The 21,476-nt window shown below is 44.9% G+C and overlaps 1 protein-coding gene across 1 annotated transcript in view; it reads left to right on the top strand.

Annotated features, from left to right (window-relative positions):
• The first annotated feature begins 699 nt into the window (after window positions 1-699).
• Window positions 700-21,476, top strand: part of OPRD1 (opioid receptor delta 1) — a 39,299-nt gene continuing 18,522 nt past the window's right edge. Inside the window, exon 1 of the mRNA XM_083456412.1 lies at window positions 700-1,267. Coding sequence (XP_083312538.1) covers window positions 1,041-1,267 — 227 coding nt within the window. The 5' untranslated portion in view covers window positions 700-1,040. The remainder of the gene's footprint in view (window positions 1,268-21,476) is intronic.

Below are 21,476 nucleotides of genomic sequence, written 5' to 3'. Positions count from 1 at the left end.
ATATGCTGAATTATCCTGTGTAGGAAGCCTACTTATCTTGAGTCAGACCATTGATCCAGCTGACTCAGTGATGCCTGCACTCGCTGGCAACTGCTCTCCAGGGTTGCAGACAAGAGTCTTTCTTCTCCAGCCCTACTGGAAGATGCCAGGGACTGAGCCTTCTGCCCACATTGCATGTGCTCAATACAACTGAGCTGTAATAAGGGGGAAAGAATTCTAAAACTGGAGGGCTGCCGTGGACAATGCCTCTCTGGGTGCTTTTGCTATTCCGACGTTGTGTGCTTAATGCTAACCAATTCCACTGCTTCTGGTGGAACATAGTGGCTGTTTCTTCTGTCTATAATTAGCCTTAAAAAGAAATAAAATAAAGTGGCTGTTTTGCTTTGATGTTGCAACCCTCCCCCCCCCCCATTCAAATGCAGTTAAACATCTCTAATAGATGCCTCCATTGTTAACATCTATTAGAGATCTCTAATGAGATCAGTAGCTCCCTAAGAAACACGCGTTAGGTAGGGGCACCGCATTTCCAAGGCAGCTGAGAGCAATGTGTAAAACTGCTCTCCCCACCAATCCTTAAAGGGTTTTGATAGGCAGCCCCCTCCCTTTAATCTGCAAACCCCTACGTCGTTCCCGACGTCCAAGAGAGATGTCAGATATCCCCTCCTTTAAAAAAAAAAAAGAAGGGGGGGAAAGAGAGAAAGAAATCACAACCATTAGGAGAGCTTGCAGATTCACGGTTTCTCGTGCTCAGATGCTCAGCAGCAGACCAAGGAGGGAGGGAGGGCAGTGCTGTGTCTGTAACAGTATTTGCAGAAAGACTAGAGGAGATGTCAGACCTTTCTGGCTAGCATAGTTGCTACTGAGAGAGCCCGTCGTTACCTTGGTAGGCAACTCCCCACCTCACCCCCTGGTTAAGTTTTGGGTTTATTTCGATGCACTTCGCTTATTTCAGCACCACCAGGACGGGACAGCTCCCAGGAAGCCTGTAGTATTCCCCGTCTGCCCGACCTCGGGGTGGGATCCAGAAGCTCCCGGCAGAGATGGAGCCGTCCACCTTTCCCGGTGCTGAACCCTACCCCGATTTCCCCTACAACAGCACCTTTCAAGACTTCGGGTCGACTTCTCTCACGACGTCCAACGCCACGAGTCAGTCCCCGATCAAGAACACGACTTCAATCATCATCGCCATCGCCATCACTGCCCTGTATTCAGTCGTCTGCGTGGTGGGGCTTTTGGGGAACATCCTGGTCATGTACGGCATTGTCAGGTAAGGGCAGGATAGCCGGGATCTAAGGGGCTTATCCCTAGATGCTTCCACGGGAAAGTCCTATGCACGTCTCCCCAAGGAATATAGAGGCAGCGAGGATAGCAAGAGGCTATCCTGTGTATTGTGTAGGGTGATCGGTAGAAGTGTATGTGGCACTAACTTGGAGAGAAAAGTGTGTGCATGTGTGCGTGTCTGGGGAAGAAAGACATCACGTGCATGTTCACTGAACGGTGTGTAATACAATCATAAAGATAAGTGGGCGGAGAGAGAATGTATGGGATAATGCAGATTGTGTCTGGGAGAGAATGTAGCATGTTGCATCAAGTACAGCACACCCTCACCTAAGAAATCCAGATATTTTCGGATTGGCTGAGGACCCTACTTTGCCTCTGCGTTAAGCAATATATTACTACTATATGGAAGGGGGCAGAGCAGCAGGATGTTAGAACGTGGGGATTTCTTTCAGCTTCAGGAGACAGTTTTGTCTTGCAGCGCGATCCTAGGCAGGTCAGCTTAGAAGCTGAATTCAGTGGGGCTTGCATACTAAGCATAGGATCGCAGGCTCAATGTGTGCATTTGTGAATGCAAAACAACAAGAGGACCATATGTTATTATGGGGGCTGGGACAGGCAATTCCAGTTCATTGCATGGGACTTTGATTTTATGTATGGGCTCTATGATTCTGTCCATTCTGTGGATGTTATATGTGGGTGCATTTGAGTGGAGGGGGGCATTTCATAACAGGAAATGCATTGCCTTTGTAATGGAGTAGCTTCTAATCCGAGAGACCAGCTGCACAATGAATACTAGTTATATTGATCTGAGTGTTTATGAACTGGGCATGGGGGAACATGATTTAGTTCTTTCACATTGACCACATGTTCCTGCATGCAAAAGTGCCAACTCTGATTTCATTGCAGTGCGAGTATACTGTACATACACAATGTGTGTATCGTGCATGTATAAGCACCTACTTATCTTGAACATGGCATGTTCCTTTGACTCTTGGATTGGTTCATAATAAATGAAATTCGAAGTGTTTTTTCTATGCGTTTTTATGGTTAAATCACTTTGGGATGCTTTAAGGGAAGCGATTCATAAATGAAATGAATAAGCAATGCAGTCTTTTTATTGTAAGGAGACATTCACAGCAGCAGGTGCCTCTTGTTGAAGTGGCAGGGGTAACCATACTCAGCAGGACTATCCATGAAATCACAATCTTATGTAATAAATTCTGCCACTGGATCAACAGAACGAATTCTGCTCCTTCCTTAAATGCTTACTCTGTGCCATCAAAATGCTTCCTGTCTAATAAATATAGGAAACTGTCTTGTATACAAAAGCAAATCATTTTTCCATCCAGCCCAGTATTTTAATCTTGAGTGGAGGTAATTAGGGGAGCACAAGCAATGGTTTTACTCTCATGATTAGGGTTATGGTGAGAGCTTCGCTCTCAAAATTGTGTTTTGCATTAACTGTTTTCTAGCATCGCTTGTGCTCATATATAGCCTCCATGAAAGCAAGTTCCTCAGGTGTTAAGGGGTTTGGGCAAACAAGAGAGTGACTCATAGTGGCTTTTTATTTCAAGGTACTTGTTTTGCAACACATGTGCACATCTGCACAGACCCGCATCCCATGAAAATCACGGTTACTTGGGAGGCTGTTACCATTCACACATTTGGAGGGGAGGATTGCAGAGAAGAACGCTCATTCTAATGTTCATAGGGTCGTGGAATTGTAGAGTTGGAGGGGACACTGAGGATTATCTAGTTCAACTCTCTGCAACACAGGAATCTCAGCTAGATAATACATGACAGATGGCCATCCAACCTCTGCTTTAAAAATCTATAAGCAAGGAGAGTCCATCACCTCCCAAGGGAGTCTATTCCACTGTTGAACAACCCTTACCATCAGAAAGTTCTTCCTGAGGCTTGGTCAGAATCTCTTTTCTTGTAACTTGAATCTATTGGTCCTATCCTTTGGAGCAAGAGAAAACAAGCTTGTTTCCTTTTCTATGTAACAGCTCTACAGATATTTAAAGATGGCTATCATATCTCCTCTCAGTCCCCTCTTTGGCAGGGTAAACATATCCTACTCCTTCAGCCATTCCTCTTAAGGCTTGGTTTGCAGACCCTTGGTCATCCTGGTCGCCTTTCTCTGCACATGTTCCAGCTTGTCAATGCCCTTCTTAAATTGTGGCACCCAGAACTATACACAGCATTGCAGGTGTGGTCTGACCAAGACACACTAGAGCAATACTATTACTTCCCTTGATCTGCATGCTATACCTTTGCTGTTTTTCTATGTTTTTTTTTCTGACTCATGCTTTGTGTAGAATATCCAAGATTGTAGGCAGAAGTGATCTGTACTCATGCATACAACAATCTAAAAGAGAGAGAAGAGTCATCCTTAGATTCACATCCTCCCTCTGTATTTGGCAAAAGTGGAAGCTCTGGCAAGGCTACAAGATTCCTGGAGTCAGAAGATTCTAACTTTGCATAACAAGGTCATCAAATTCTGTGGTTGGAAAATGCAAATTCTACTTAGGAAATTAAATTGGGGGGGGGATGTTGCATATGTGTCCTCTGATTTTCTTCCCCCAAACTCCCAAAATTGCCTGGCAATGTGTGACCAGTGGTGGTTATTGAGGTGAGATAGCAGAGTGTCAGTGGCACAAGTACAGCAAGTTGGAGCCCTTACAAGAGGGGTGGAGAGCTGAAGTTCCCCCACTCCTATTTAGGTTTACTGGCTTTCCCATTCCAAGAATGTTGTTTTGGGATGGGACAGAGGTGCAGCTTAAGAACCAGTGGGTGGAAATTGCAGGGACACATCTTCTAGCTAGACATTAGGAGACACTTCCTAATGTTAAGAGTTGTTTCGCAGTGGAACAGAAGCGGTGAGTTCTTCTTGACTGATGGGATTTAAGCAGAAGCTGGGCAGTCATCTGTCAGGGATGCTGTCGTTGCAGTCAGGGGAGGCTGGCTCATCAGGGCAAATGGCGCACTGCTCCACCAACCTCAGCCAACCCCCACTTCTTGCCTTCAACAGTCCAGGGGTGACTGTGGCTCAGTGTTGCCCTTGTAGAATTCAGCAGAGAGGAGGATGTGGAACAGCACTACAGTTGTTTGGCCCTGCCTGTCCTTGGCTCTGACTCCATATGCTGTTGGTCTCCCTGCCTTCAGCACTACCAGTCCCAATGGGCACAAGCCACCACTGGTTGCAGACTGTATTGCAGATCCTGTGTGGAGCAGGGGTTGGACTAGGTGAACTTCATGGGGTTTTCTGAACATCTAAATGTCAAGCTGGTCTGCATGGATTTTCTTTAATTCCCATATGACTCTTTGCTCTCCATGTGAAGGAAGATGTTTCTTTACTGGTTCTGCAAAAAGAAAAAAAGAAAAAAGAGAGAGAACAATTCTCACTTTCTTATGCAGGCAATATGGTGCTCATCTACACTCCAGGTTTCCTAAAGTAACTAGCACATAACCAGATACAAACAGCAATGCATATAGATGTATAAAAAAGCTCATGTAGTAATACTTGGGAAATGATGGTGTAAAAGAATAGCATCACATAACTCATGGCTCTTTATTGTTGTAAGTATAATATACTTCTTTGGCATATAATTATTCAGACTTTTTTTATTTAAAAAATGAAGGAAATTCTGGCAATTGAGGTATAAGTGGGTGCTTGATGTGAGAGGCAGTCTATAAATATATATTTTGAAGTGTAACTACCAGAGCTATACACACAGCATTCCAGAACTCTTTGCATTCTCTACCTTTATTTGAAGACAGAGAAATTCCAGTGAATTTCTCCAGAGGGTGTGGAAATCCTCCAACTGTTCCTTGGGGATGGGGCTCACCATTAGCAGTAGCAGCATCAAAGTTTTAATTGTTTTTTGCTGCAAGTGACGCAAACAGCTTTAGGAATAGAAGAAGCTGCCTACACCACCTGCCCATCTAACTCAGTATTGTCAACACTGAGTGACAGCCAATCTCAGGTGTTTCAGGCAGCGAACATTCCCAGCTCTGCTGGAGATGCTGAGGATTGAACCTTCTGCATGTAAAGCAGGTGCCTGACCACTCATCTGTGGGCTTGGCAGCACTACCACCATTTTGCATCCTGCACTATGGCCCAGACCTAGTATTGTTCCAGGATACTGCTGGGTGGAACAGTTGGTGGAATGGAAGCAACTAACCTCCCTCCCCCCCCCCCATGGCAGACAGTATTCGGGTTGGGGGTGGAATTCTGCAAATTGTCTTTCTTTTCCTAGGACCTAGGTGAATGAGAAAATCGTGGAAAATTTCTCAGGTGTAGGGAAGGGAAGGGCAAAGTACCCTGTGACAATTTGGCTCTGCTCTCATTGAAACCCCTGCTGGAAAAGCTGCACAAGTCGGAAAGCGATGGTTAATCTGTATATGATGATCAGAACTGGCAAATGTAATCCTGAGCATGTTGAGAATTGTAACAAATCCCCTCCTGCGGAGTCAGCTTTCTCAACAGCAGCAGAATGACAGAGATCCCAGTTGCTGCAGAGGAGCACAAATGATTTCTTTTAAAAACCACCAGGAAAACAACCAGAAAGGATTATATATACTCTTCAGACATAATATTTTTAATTGAGTTTGAGTTTTGGAGTGCTGCGCACATTTAGAGTTGCCTAGTAACTACGAGAGCTAATTGGGAGCTCGGGATAGTGTCTGGTAGCTTTGTCCCATAGGTTCCCTGTTCTTCAACGAGCAATGGGTCATGACATACAATTGGATCCAGTGCTTGGAGTCAGCAATGTGAGGCATCTGCTGAGGCCCACATCCCAGTAGAAGACCAATAGTCAATCCCAAGAGTTCCCTGGCACTCCACCTCCTTGCTGTCACGGCCTGTTTATCTGCTCTCTCCAAACATGTGAGCAGTTACCAGAACATAAGAAGCTGAATTATGCTGAATCAAATCATTGGTCCATCAATATCTCTATTGTCTACACTGAGTGGCTCTCCAGGCCTTCAGGCAGGGGACATTCCTAGTTCTACCTGGAGATGCTAGGGATTGAACCTGGGTCATTCTGCATGCAAAGTAGATGATCTACCACTGAGCTATGACCCTTCTCCTATGTGGAATGAGAGGATGAGCTTCTGCTCTCTCTTTCTCTGGGCAGTGGTATAGATTGATCCTGGAAGGATAAGGCCACCTTAAACTTCTCAAAGAACAGGCAGAATAGAGTTGGAAACATAAATTAAGAAGGTTTTGCCCAAGGGAATGCAGCCTTCAACAAGACAAAGCATTCTTCACCCCTGGCCTATAGCAATGAATCCCACAGGTAACTTGTACATTTCTTGGAGTTCTTGATTTTGCAAACTTGTCAGACAATAGCACTGATTAACAATGCCACTTCTAGCCAGTCAAAATCATTGGATTACAATATGTTGACATTTACTTCCCTTTGCAATCTCCACATCATTCACAATTTTCACAGCTCTCTGTCCTGGCATGCCCAGCTTGCTTCTTTCCCAAGTGAAACATTGGCAGCTGCTTAATGCAGGCGTGGGGAAACTTTGGCCCAGAACTACAACTCCCATCAGCCTAAGTAAGCACGGACAATGGCCAGGGTTTATAGGAGTTGTAGTTCAGCAACATCTGGAGGGCCAAAGGTTTCCCACGTCTGGCTTAAGCCTTTCTTTGCAAGGAAGATGCTCCCCGTTCCCTGTAAGCAAGATGTGATCCTTTTTGCCGGGCATTTTGTGTGTGTGCATCTTCTGCAGCTCTCTCAGAACATCTTAAAAATGCGGTAATTCAAACAGCACATAGTGTTCTGCAAACACTCTTAGACTCTATAATGGAGCTGCAAGGCCTGCTGTTTTCTTTTAAGTTCTTTTCCCAACAGAGTGACATTTTCCTTTTTCACAGTTGCAGTGCATTAAGCTGAAAACTTTCACTGGCAGCCTGGTCAACCAAAGCTTCTGTCATCTCCTGGGAATTACTCTGATGGTCTCTTTGATAAATATAAACAGTAGCCTATGTTTTGAGAGAGAGAAGTGTTCCCACCACTTTATTCTTCAGTGAACAAACACACAGTATTATTTGAAGGGGGTTTATTCCACGGAAACAGGGGAAAAAACAGCTGTCCAAGAGCCTTGATCAGTCAAGGTTCTCAGGTGTCCATTTACCAGTAGAGGCTGGCCTGTCAGGACAAATGGGGACACTGCCCCACCAACCCCTTTGTGCCCTTCATCAGCCTCCACCCGCCTGCCTTCTTACTTCCATCCAGTTTGGGGCATAGCACTGACCGCCAGCTGTTTTCCTTCTAGAAGCCAGCTAGAATCATCATCTCTTTAAGATATCTGCATAGGTCAGTTTCTTCCCCCACCCTACAAATTCCATCCCTGCACTGAAATCAATGGGACTTTCCAATCAACGCGTTTTAGCAGGGGAAATCTGTGAGCCTCTGGAGCCCAGCACAGAACCCAGTTCTTTCTGCCTTTAATACAGGGATAAGGAACCGGAGACCCTCCAGAAGCTGCTGGACTACAACTCCCATAATCCCTCACTGCTGGCCATACTGGCTGGGGCTGATGGGAGCTAGAATCCAACAACATCTGTAGAGCCTCACGTCCCCCAACCCCTGATGTCTAGGATGGGGTGAAATGTTTTGTTTTGCTTTTTTAAGGAAATAAATTATATAACTTCCCCGTATCTTGCTTCCTGCTCCTTTGCTGATGCCTCTGCTATTTCAGGGTCATTTTCTTCAGTTCTTCCCAAGTGCCAGTTCTATCCTTTGAAATGCCAATTTCACACATTTACAGTCTCAGTGGTTCTAAATTGTGCCGGCTGTTATCTTTTCCCACCCCTTAGGCTAGCTGACTAACGTTTAGCACAGAATGTCTGCGCTTCTGATTTGAAAGCACGTCATAGATAGGATTCTCCTTTTATACATATAGGAAAACTAGGACGCAAAGTAGTCAAGCTAGCAGGATGAGTGTGCATGCAGTACGTGGCAGATCTGGGTTCAAATCCTTGATAAGGCATGAAGCTCACTGGGTGGCCTGTGCAACTTACCAGCTTCCAGTGTTAACCTGGGGATAAAAGGAAATAGGTCTGTAAGTGCTTCCTTGACCTATGTGCAGGATCATGGGAGAGAAACACCTGCAATATCTCAGAACTAGAAATGGGGGGAGAAATTAGATTTTGCTTGCATTTGAATGACAAACTACCTCTTTCACACATTTTAAAGCAATATGTGAACAGAAACAAAATTATCATGGGGGAATTAGTGGAAACGGCATATAAAATAATAATAATAAATAATAATAATAATAATAATAATAATAATAATAATAATAAATTCTATTTATACCCCGCCCTCCCCAGCTGAAGCTGGGCTCAGGGCGGCTAACAACAATCAAAATAATCCAACATTCTAAAAACCTTTCATTATAAAAATTAATTAAAATCAAATTGATGGCAACCATTAAGCAAAATTCTGTGCAGATTGCCAGAGGAGGGGGTCAGGCTGCGCCCTGACCAAAGGTCTGGTGTAGCAGCTCTGTCTTGCAGGCCCTGTGGAAAGATGTCAGGTCCCGCAGGGCCCTAGTCTCTTGTGACAGAGCGTTCCACCAGATTGGAGCCGCGGCCGAGAAAGCCCTGGCTCTAGTTGAGGCCAGCCTAACCTCTCTGTGGCCTGGGATCTTCAGGATGTTTTTATTTGCAGTCCGTAGGTTCCTCTGTGGCGCATACCAGGAGAGGCGGTCCCGTAGGTACGAGGGTCCTAGGCCGTATAGGGCTTTAAAGGTTAAAACCAGCACCTTAAACCTGATCCTGTACTCCACCGGGAGCCAGTGCAGCTGGTATAGTACCGGATGAATGTGAAATGCATTATATTAGGGGAATTCGTTTGCAAAAAATAGTATACTGTTATGAGATGGAGGGGGTGTCCGTCTGGATGATACCCAGTGCCCTTCCCAAAACCTGTTATTGTGTGTGTGTGTGTAATATATGAGCAAGCTCGCCAAACCAGTTCCATTGTCTATGTAATGGCTTTTCCTGGCTAGTGAAGCACCATGGTTATCATACACCAAGCTCCCTGCCAGGATAGGTTCCACCCCTCCAGGCAAACCAGTTCTGGTGATCATTGCAGAAAGGGATAGGGACATAGGAAGTGACCATATACTGGGTCAGACCCACCTGGAGTGGGACACTTGTAACCTTGTGCCTAATTCCGTGGAGCCCCAAACAGAGGGCAATGGAAGTAAGAAGAGAAGCCCTGTGTAAGTGGAAGGAGGCAAAGGAGAGAGAGAGAGAGAGAGAGAGAGAGAGAGAGAGAGAGAGCTCATTGGTACTAAACATTTAAAGCAGTATCATACCGCTTTAAACAACCATGGCTTCCCCCCAAAGGATTCTGGGAACTGTAGTTTGTTAAGGGTGCTGTTAAAAGGGAACTCTTTTCTAACCCTTCCTGCCAAGGATTGAACCAGGGATTTCTTGCATGCAAAACAAGAGTGTGCTCTGCTCACTGGGCCATGGCTCTCCTCCAGGGCATGGCCAAATGCTTTGCCATGATCTTGCTTTCCACGCACCATCCATGTCAAGCTCACTGGTTGATAGTTACCTGAGTCTTCTCCCCCCCTTTGTTTTGGAAGATGGGGACATTTGCTCACCTCCAATCTGCAAGGACCTCGCCTGTTCTCCAAGAATTCTCAAAGATCATAGACAAAGGCTGTGAGATTATATCCGCAGGAACTTACTTCTGAGTAGACTTTCAATGCGTTGTCTTCTTTTGCCAGATGCAAAAGAAGACAAGGTTCCACACTTTCGTTGTATAGAAGAGTGTTCCTGAATCTTCCCTCCTTCCTAAGTCTGTGGTTTTAGGCCTGTTTACATGGGAAAGAGCCCCTCTGGACTCAGCGAGCCATTGCCAGAGTCTATATCAAATTTCCTTCCAAGAGGTCTGCATTCCAGGGCAGAGAGAGTTTCGTCACAATCATCTATGCCCTGAGGAACTTGATGCTGGACTACTGCAATGGGATCTTCATGGGGCTCCCTTTGAAAATGGCTCAGGTACCGCAGTCAGTTCAGAACACATCTTCTGGTTGTTCCCTGACTCAGCTGCAAACCATTAGAAAGGGTTTGTGAGAAGTCAAGAAAGACCCCCAAAGAAAACTGCTCCCCTCCTACTACCACCCATTCTGTCCGGAGCACCCATATTCACTGACAAATGAAGAATGAAGTGCACATCTATGAAGTGAACTGAGGTTAATGACCAAAACAGTTACCACTTAGAGGCTGTTCCGGAATCATTGCTTTCCAGGAAGCCCGAAAAGATGACAAATGTTAGTCTAAGTCTAGGCAGGGTGGTAGTCCTCAAGTCCTCTCGTCCTGCTGTTTTCCTCCAGGGAAAATAGCTCTTTAGCACTCAATCAGAGCAAACAGCAATTTGGGTTTTCTCCAGTTTGACATTTGCTCCAATTTAGCACTAAAGAGTGGGTTTTTCCCTGGGACAGGAGATGGGCAAGCAGGAAACTGCTCAGATCCTTGCTCCCTAGGCATGGACAAGTGGGAGTGTGGATGAGTCCTAAGCCCTGTGTTTAGGTATACACAGCACAACCCACAGGATAGGGAGAATTTAGCCAGCACAGCTGAATTTTACATTTCAGCCTGTCCCAATTCTCTTTATTCACCTTTCTTTCTTTCTTCCTTCCTTCTTTTCTTCTTTTGCTATCACACTTAGAATATAGCAACCACACCGCAAGGTCGTTCTGGCTTGGCTTTGGATGAGAACGAAATCGGCAGTGACTCACCAGAGGAAAATAAAACCCACCCTATAAAATGCTGCCTCTATTGAGGCTGTAAACAACCTTGCCTGCTTGGTGGTTGAGCACTTATTAACCTTCTCTCTGGTCTAGCTCCCAAAGGGGACTAACATCCAAGGCCAGAGTTTTATTAGGAAAGATTAATCTTGCAGGCACTAGGTATGGCCAGGTGCAACGGGAGTTTGCCTTTATTTACCAAGGTTACAGGTTTGTGTTTTACTACTTCTCAAAAGGTATGGCTCTTCTAAGCACATCAGGTTTATGTACTGTAACAAAGGGCAGTCAACCTGTGGCCCTCAGTCACTTTTTATGTGGCCCTCGTAACAACAGCCCTCTAGAAGTGACTGGGTCAGACCTCTGGCAGGAGTGATCTCCCTCCCCCGCAGTAGTTTGATAATTGTGGAGAGAGAGAGAGAGAGATGGGGTATGGGGAAAAAAGAGAAAAGCAGGTGACCCAGCTAAAGACTGGCAAATCCGTCAATTTTGGTTTCTCTCATTTTCTCATCTTTCTTATCTTTCCACTCATAAGTTCAGTTCTCCAGATTTTCACACCAATTGTTATTATTGTTATTAATATTATTATTTAGGTCATCATGAAAATTCTTCAGCAGTTTTATGCAAACATCTCCCTTTTTTGTAAGCAATTTGGTCTAATATACATATTTATGTGAAGTGTTTTCCTCTAAACTAATGTATTTTGGTGCACATTTTACCTTGGAATATGCATTTTGTATACATTGTTTGGCTGACATACTGCACCGCAAAATTCAGACAGCGTGGGTTGCAAATAATGGCTAAGTTTGGGTTTGTGTGTTGTTTAGGAAAGTATCAATTAGGCAGGCCCACCTTCAAATGAGAATGGAATTGGACTTCTCCCACACACCACTTGCTTTGGCTCCCCACATGGCCAGTATACATCCTTCAGCAGATTTGCTCTGACGGAATGTTTGTAGCTTGCTTTCTTTATCTTCAAGATAAACATGGCATCAGAAGGAGGTCTTTTAAAGACAGGCTTGTGCGATCTTCTGGATGCATCACTAGGGATGGGAAAATCCACAATCAAATGTGGCTTCTTGAAATGGGCTTGGCAAAATGGCAATACCTTTTATCCTTCAGGTCCACATCTGTGAAATGGGGTTATCAATAATTTGCCTCACTGAATAGAATGCAGATGAAAACCACTTGGAATACTGACGTTATGCTGTAGAAAAAACTGTTCCCAGTAACACCAAGGTGGGAGCCAGCGTGGTATAGTGGTTAAAGTGTTGCAGTAGGAGCTGGGAGGTCAGAAGTTGAATTTCCACTTGGCCATAAAGCTCACTGGGTGACCCTGGACCAGTCTCTGACTCAACCTAACCAACCTCACAGGATTTTTGTGAGGATGAAATGAGGATCAGGGAAAACCATGCATGCCATCTTAAGCTTTTCGGAGCAAAAGTCGACTATACAGTGGTACCTCGAGTTACATACGCTTCAGGTTACAGACTCCGCTAACCCCAAAATAGTACCTCGGGTTAAGAACTTTGCTTCAGGATGAGAACAGAAATCGTGCTGTGGTGACGCAGCAGCAGCAGGAGGCCCCAATAGCTAAAGTGGTGCTTCAAGTTAAGAACAGTTTCAGGTTAAGAATGGGCCTCTGGAACGAATTAAGTACTTAACCCGAGGTACCACTGTAAATGGAATGTTAAATAGATTTAAAAGAGATGTAATTGAATTGTTATGGCTAGTTTACCTAAAGATGTTTAAACTATTTTCAGATGTTTTAGAAGGCTTTTTAAAAAGTGTATGTGTTTGCCATCCTGGGTTCCTTCAGCAGGGAGGTTGGGATATAAATTCCATTAAAAATCTCCAGAGACTGTTAATTCAGGCTGACAGACTTCCAACCATGTGGTTCAGTATGAAAATAATGGCTAGTCTCTTAGAAGGTTGATGAACTTGCCAAGCTGCCTTATTCAGCATCAGACCACGGGATTACCTATTGTTACTCAGAGTATTGTTACTCAGAGTATTGTTTACTATGACTGGCAGCCACTCTTTGAGCTCTCAGCCAGAGGCCTTTCATTTCCCCTGCTACCCAATCCTTTTATGATGCCAGACAATGAAGGTGGGGCCTTCCTTCTGCATGCAACGGATGTGTTCTACTGCTTTTTGATGCCTGTTCCATCACCTTTGTGGTTTGTATACATGCCACAAAGTTGGAGAATGTGGGCAGAGGTCTTTACATCTGCCTAGATAGTAGTGGAAGGAACTATAGAGACTGTGGCAATCACACTGGGAAACTACAGAGTGGGACTACTGCGTCTTTCACTGTGTTTCTCTATGAAGCTCTGAAATCTATACCATCAAAGATAATCAACCATGCTATTGTTCCTATAATCATTTCCCCCAGGTCACACTTGCACCATATTTTTCAAGTGCTTTAGGCTACCTTAACAGCCATGGCTTCCCCCAAAGAACTCTGGGAACTGTAGTTTGTTAAGGCTGCTGAGAGTTGTCAGGAGCTCCAACTCACCTCACAGAGTTACAAGTTCTAGATTTCCCTGGGCAGAAAGACCGGTTGTTAAAGAACTCTGGAAATTGTAGCTCTATGCAGGGAATAGGGGTCTCCTAACGATTCTCACCACTCTCAGCAAGGGATGCGGGTGGCACTGTAGGTTAAACCACAGAGCCTAGGGCTTGCTGATCAGAAGGTCAGTGGTTCAAATCCCTGCAACGGGGTGAGCTCCCGTTGCTCGGTCCCTGCTCCTACCAACCTAGCGGTTCGAAAGCATGTCAAAGTGCAAGTAGATAAATAGGTACCACTCCGGTGGGAAGGTAAATGGCATTTTCGTGCGCTGCTCTGGTTCGCCAGAAGTGGCTTAGTCATGCCACATGACCTGGAAGCTGTACGCAGGCTCCCACAGCCAATAAAACGAGCGCCACAACCCCAGTCGGTCACGACTGGACCTAATGATCAGAGCTCCCTTTACCTTTACCTTTAACCACTCTCAGCACCCTTAACAAACTACAATTCCCAGGATTTAACAAGTCATGCCTGTTAAAGTGGTATAAGAGTCCTTTAAATGTATGGTGTGGATGTAGCCCTAGGATTTGCCAAGAGGGACCAATCAAATGTCACTGTTCTTGCCAAGGTTGTGGACTTCCAGCCCTGATTCACTCCATGAATATATAAACACGTATCAGAGTTTGAAGTGAGTTCCTATCCCAATATTGTTTATTATTTAAGGTTTATCCTCCAGTACATTTCAGTCCATTTCATGTGCATCTCATATATCTGTGGGAGGAGAGAAAGCAAAGAATATGGTATTGACAGCAGAATTCATCTGGAACCTCAGGTTTCATTTTTGAAACGGCTCATTTCTAGCCCTTATGATGAATGATGCTTTTTGAAACCACGGAAGCCAGAGAGCTTCAGTGTCGTGCTTGCCTCCTTGCCCTTCCTCATTACCAGCAAAACTGGAATAAATTATGCAAAATAAACATTAATTATGCAAATGTGCATATTTCCCCACTGCACATTTGCAGACCATTTCTTTCTACACGGCAACCACAATGCATTTACCAAACTCCAACAGGTATAATAATAAATAATAATAATAATAAATTTTATTTATATCCCGCCCTCCCCAGCCGAAGCTGGGCTCAGGGCGGCTAACAACAATCAAAATAATCCAGCATTCTAAAAACATTCATTATAAAATTAATTAAAATCAAATTGATGGCAACCATTAAGCAAAATTCTGTGCAGATTGCCAGAGGAGGGGGTCAGGCTGCGCCCTGACCAAAGGCCTGGTGGAACAGCTCTGTCTTGCAGGCCCTGCGGAAAGATGTCAGGTCCTGCAGGGCCCTAGTCTCTTGTGACAGAGCGTTCCACCAGATTGGAGCCGCGGCCGAGAAAGCCCTGGCTCTAGTTGAGGCCAGCCTAACCTCTCTGTGGCCTGGGATCTTCAGGATGTTTTTATTTGCAGACCGTAAATTTCTCTGTGGGACATACCAGGAGAGGCGGTCCCGTAGGTACAAGGGTCCTAGGCCGTATAGGGCTTTAAAGGTTAGAACCAGCACCTTAAACCTGATCCTGTACTCCACCGGGAGCCAGTGCAGCTGGTATAGTACCGGATGAATATGATCTCGCAGCGAAGACCCCATAAGGAGTCTCGCCGTGGCATTCTGCACCCGCTGGAGTTTTTGGGTCCGTCTCAAGGGCAGCCCCACATAGAGCGAGTTACAATAATCCAATCTGGATTCTATTACCAATAGACGGCTTCCTATTACCACAAGAACCTCAGGGTGGAAATCTGCCATTGTTAAAGCTTCTATAAGACTCATGCAGCTGAGAGAGGTCACTGGCTTTTATTTACCAGCCCTTCTGATACCCAAATGGAGAACTTACAGAAGCTGCCTTGAGGGACCCAGCACATATCACTCTCAACACTGCTCTGGTCAGGGTGGCCCATCCCATTAAGCCGCCTGAGGCAAAATGGGAAGGTGTTGATCAGCGCTCCTACCAAAACTCCACTTCCCAGGGTTGTGCAGCTGCAGCAGGGGGCTTTTGAGTTCCAGCAAGATCTAACAAGAGCCCTACAAGATCTTTGCAGGGCTCTTTTGAGATTTCACCGGAACCTGGGAGCCACCACTACTGCTGGTTCTCCTCACTTGCCTGGTGATGGACGATCCCACAGTGATGCCCCTAGGATTTTGCCACCTGAGGCAGCTGCCTCAGTCCCCCTCATGGACAGGCTGGCCCTGGCTGGCTCTAGCCTAAGGTGACCTTTGGCATGCACAAAAAGATATGACAAGTCATACCGTTGGCTGTGAGTCCCAGGAAGTACAGTACTATTTGATGGCGTGCTAGCTGTACCAGTTTAAGACACTTGCTACATTTGGAAGGACAAACCGAGTTCTTTCAGAGCCTATTTGACTGGGCAATGTATTCATATATTTGTGTAAGCTGCTCAAAGGCTAGATAAATATTATTATTACTAGCCCCAGCTGACAGCATTACTTGTGTTCTATGTATATATAAATGGTCTTATTTGTCGAGCCACATCTGCTGTGGTCCTCAGAGTCCACTGAGGAAGACCAAGGCTGAAACGCAGTTGGGTTCTCTGATGCTTTGTGAGCTGCAGTTGTTCCCACTGCTGATGTTGTGTCAGCACAGACTGTTCATTTTTGAATTACTTTGCTGTGGAAGTAAGTAGATATTCAGTGTTTGTGTTTAAGTGCCCTTAGATCCCATAAAATTATTTCACATATCAAATTTATTTATGTTGGTTTGTAACGGGAATTATTTCCCACCATTTTTTTTTTCACCAGCCCATTTTTAAAAGTTATTATTGATGCACTTATATGCCACCTTTTTCTCTAAGGAGCTCAAAATGGAGCACATAGTTTCCCCCCTGCCCCCATAATTTTATCCTCACAACTACCCTGTGAGATAGTTTAGGGTGAGAGGCAGGTACTGGCCCAAGGCCCCCTCAGTGAGCTTCATGGCTAAGTGGGTATAGTCCAACACTCTAACCATTACACCACACTGGCTCCACATTTTGCTACTGGAAGCAAATGGAAAGAAGGAGCTCCATCACCGCTCCTTGAGGGAAAACTGACTGAGCAGGGGGCAACTGAATCTTACTTGAACCCTGGCAATGGGCACTTGAGGGAGCAGGCTAATTTCTTTGCCTCTAACAGGGGGGCTCAGAGTAGGCCCCTCAAAATCATAGGCCCGTGCCAGTTGGCCCACACACCTCTGTTCTGACCTGCACGTATCACACATAGCTCTGATCTTCAACTAGATATGGCTGGCTCTGTCAATTTCCGTTCTCTCACTTTCTAATACCCCCCCCCCCCAGTCTTAAATTCATTTCTCCACATTTGTTTTTCTAAATTCTCCTGGATAGGAGGCAGCATTTTAGTGCACATTCCCCTCTCACATTCCCCCCCTTTCCCCCCCCTTCAATTTTGTCTTACGTATGCAAAACTTTTCTTGAATATAATGTGGTTTTGGTGTGTCATTTTCGCTGTAGTCTATTCATTTTCCTTTAGTCTATTCATTTTTGTACACTTGGCTTACTTGGCTGGGGAACCACTCTGCAAAATTCAGAAATGTGCGAATTTCCAGTTTGCACATTGTTTCAGAAAATGCTAATTTAGCAGGTTTGCTTTTCAATGCAGATTTCATTGCATTTCTCCCCTGAACCTGTTTCCAGTGGAGAAGGAGGACTGGGGGACTCCAACTCCCATCAGCCCCAGCCAGCAGGACCAATGATCAGGAAGGGTGGGATTCGGTGTCCAACAGTGCCTGGAAATCCATATGTTCCCCACCCCACTGAAGCTCTTTCTAGCCTGGGTGGGGCTGTATCAAAGAACCTTTGAGCCAAAGGGCTTTTTAAAAAAATGTAGCTCAGTTTTATCTTTGCAAATCTTCAAAGCATTGGCAAACTGGGCACCAGGCAATCGTACAAGAGGCGTTCGGCTCTGGTGGGACTCAATTTGTTGCTAGGATTCGGGCTTTGGCAATTATCTCTGATAGCACCATTAAGTGGCGGGCAAATCAGAGTGAAAATTCCTCCGCTGCCAAATGGTTTCCAGGGGTATTGGTGGAAGCTGGTGTCAATAGAATTGTAATTGCAAAATCTGAAACGGAAGTGTTAATGATGCTTCTGTTAGCACTTCGCTGTCTGGAAGAGATGGAAATGCTGCCCCAGATCTATTTAGGCCTGGTGCTCATTGAAGTGGCGTATCTATCTCAGAGCTATATTACTTCAGACTCCCGGGGGGGGGGCTGCTATTATGATGGAATGCTCCCCTATGAAGAATTAGGAAAAAGCACTGCATGTGTAAAGCTAGCATTTCAGGAAGAAGGCTGGAGGAGAAGCATTGAATCATAGAATTGTGGAGTCGGAATGGGTGCAAAGGGATCACAGATGAAGTATGCCTAGCATATGGTCATTCAATCTCTGCTTAAAAGCCTCTAAAGAAGGAGAGCCCACCTTCTGAGGTAGCCCATTCCACTGCCGAACAGCTCTTACTGTCAGAAAGTTCTTCCGAATGTTTAGTCAGAATCTCCTTTCTTGTAATTTGAACCCATTGATTCAGGTCCATCTTCCACAGCCCTACAGATATTTGAAGATGGCTGTCATATCACATCTTAGGCTTCTCTTCTCCAGGCTAAACATACCCAGCTCCCTCAACCGTTCCTCATAAGGCTTGGTTTCCAGATCCTTTATCATTTTGGTCACTCTCCTCTGCACACATTCCAGCTTATCAGTATCCCTTTTGAACCCTTCCACCTGACATCTTGTTTTCTGTATGTGAGGAATGCTTTGCACTGGGGAACATCCAGTCACAGGATGTGGTACAAAGTGGTACGGTCCAGAGACAGAGAGAGAGCTAAGCATATAGGATTGTACCACTGGCACAAGGGGAGGGGGATGTTATTGAATATTACCTGTAGCATTAGGTTCACCCCTGTCCCTAATTCCCACACAGATGGATAGTACATGTACGATAGGGATTATATTTGTGCTTAGTGAAATCCACAAAAGAAGACTGTGTCACGTTATGGAGAGAGAAGCGGTGGCTGCAGAAGGATGTCTCTTTATGTCAGGGATGGTAAAACTATTTCCCAACAGGAGGGCCACATACTTTCTGTGTAAGCTTCCAGGGGCCACATACCAGTGGGGGGCAGAACCAGAGATAAAAGCAAACAGAGCAGCACATGTAAAGTTTTGCCTTTGTACACAGAACTAGTTTCTGCACACACCCCTCTTTCTTTCTCCATCCAGGCAAGCAAGAAGTATTGTCATGGTTCAATGACAGGTTTCAGCCAGGCAAAGATACATGTAAGGTAAAGGTAAAGGGACCCCTGACCATTAGGTCCAGTTGTGACTGACTCTGGGGTTGCGGTGCTCATCTCACTTTACTGGCCAAGGGAGCCGGTGTACAGCTTCTGGGTCATGTGGCCAGCATGACTAAGCCGCTTCTTGCGAACCAGAGGAGCGCACGGAAACGCCGTTTACCTTCCCGCCGGAGCGGTACCTATTTATCTACTTGCACTTTGACGTGCTTTCAAACTGCTAGGTTGGCAGGAGCTGGGACCGAGCAACGGGAGCTCACCCTGTCATGGGGATTCGAACTGCTGACCCTCTGATCGGCAAGCCCTAGGCTCTGTGGTTTAAGCCACAGCGCCACCCACGTCCCAAAGACACATGAGGAAGGTGCAAATCAGGGCCGGGGTGTGAAATAGTGGTTGTGGCCTGGGGAGATTTCAGATAGCCTGGATAGTGGCACTTGGGTCCCCAGGCCTGAGGTTCAACCCCCTCCTTTATGAGTGTGGTGTAGTGGTTAAAGTGTCAGACTATGACCCAGGAGACCAGGGTTCAAATCCCCACTTGGGCCAGTCACTGCCTCCCAGCCTGACCTATCTCACAGGGTTGCTGTTGGAGGTTAAACACCACCTGGAGAAGAGGTGGGATATAAATGCAATAAACAAATGTATTTGTCTTTTTCTTCTCTCTTTGGTACTACCAACTCTTAAGTTCTAGCCTATAAACAATGCAAACAAATGAGTATCATCACTCTTCCACTACCAGATAGATGCCATGTTTTCCCACAGTGCCTATTCCAATGGCACCCACCATCCCCAAAGCAGCGCTGCCATGTACACACACACTGGGGAGGGGAGAGAGAAAAAGCATAAAACTATTTGGATGCAATAGAATTGGATGTATAATTCACTATTTATTATTCTGCCCATTATATGCTGAGCCAAGGGGGAAATTCTTTGCAAATATAATTTCCCAGTACTGGAATAAATAAATAAAACACCCCAAGATAGGCAGAATTTTTAATATTTAACCAGGATTATATTATATATAGGATGGTGTTATGTGCACCAGCTGCTAGGAAACAACTCAGCACATGGTTGTTGTTTTTTAAAAAAATGAATTCTGTTAGCGATTTTACCTGAATTGATTTATAGGAGTGGCAAATATGGTGGGTACAGATTTTATCTATGTTTTTCTTATATTCTCGGTCATCATTTCCTGTCAATCATTAGTTTGTTGTGAATGTATGGCTGTAGTGGTCATGCAAAGGCCATTGGGCTAGATGCATTAAAATGTTACTATATCACACACAAACACACACAAGATCTCTGAAACAACACCAAACTGTTACATTGCATTATGCCTCTGAATATCTGTTCCTGGGAGAGTGTTGTTAGCACTCAGTTCCTGCTTCCCGGCTTCCCATAAGTATCTGGGGGCCCACTGTGAGAACACAATACAGTGGTACCTCGTCTTTTGTTTCCCAGTCTAATAAAAGATTATACATTTTAGACAAAAGTTTCTCTTTGTTTTGTAGAAGTTCTTTTTCAAATTTGAGCTTTGGCCTGAAAAACCATTTTTTCTATCTAATTTAAACATTTCATGTAACCAATGGTATTGTAATCAATCCGTTAACGTGGCTCCTTATATTTTCCATTGACTTCAGTTTAGGTCCCCACCCCCCTGTAAAGTGCAGCAATTCCCAGTAAGTCACCCACTGTCTATCCATATTAACTCTCTTAATTGTAATAGCCTTGATAGGAGATAGCCATAAAGGTGTTTTCCTTTCCAGCAGATTTTTATATTTCTCCCAAACGCTATACAGATTCTTCCTAAGAATATGGTTCATAAAACTTTTATAAAATTTCGCCTTCCCATAGGCATGCATGCCAGCCGAATTTTAAGTCATGACCTTCTAAGTCCAGGATGTCTGGGCAAGGGGAGACATCATGTCCTTCTTTGTTTTTCCCTACAAAGGTGGACACACTGCTTCACTCCAAAGCAGGGCAGGGCCTATAGCTTCCTGCTGAAATTCTGTAACATTTCATGCCACAATTGTTCCAGGTCTTTTCTTTATCTCTCCCTCTCCTGTTGTGCTGTAGCACAAGGGCACCCCACTAAACGGCAATAATACAATGACATTAGGGAAGCACTGCAGAGCAGCTAACCAACCAGAATGATGTGTGGATGGTCCAGTATAAATCCACCGCTAATGAACTATTATTGTGTCAATGACATGTTGAGGAATACATCCACAAAACAATCCATTGGTCTGGAGGAACCAAAGGCGCATTTTCTTCTGTGAATGAAGGACACGGGGCAAGTAATTCGTCTGTGTATTGCATAATTACTGAGAATCTGTCGAGAGTGAATGAATGAAAGAGAAGCAGTCAGAGTAAATAAAATCTAATCCAATAACCACCATGTCTGATCCATTTGCAAATATCTAAAAACGCATGTCAACTTTCTCTTGCTCTCTCTTTTTACATTACTTCTAATGTGGTTGATCTTTCCGTCTAGGAACCTTTGATCATATCGAGACCCCTGCACAGGCACTCAACTGTTCTTTCCATCTCATCTTAT

The sequence above is a fragment of the Podarcis tiliguerta genome (genome assembly GCF_965153285.1).
Source record: "Podarcis tiliguerta genome assembly, chromosome: 8".
NCBI lineage: Eukaryota > Metazoa > Chordata > Lepidosauria > Squamata > Lacertidae > Podarcis > Podarcis tiliguerta.
The sequence above is the reverse complement of the archived record's forward strand: the minus strand, read 5'-3'. Positions and strand labels throughout refer to the sequence as shown.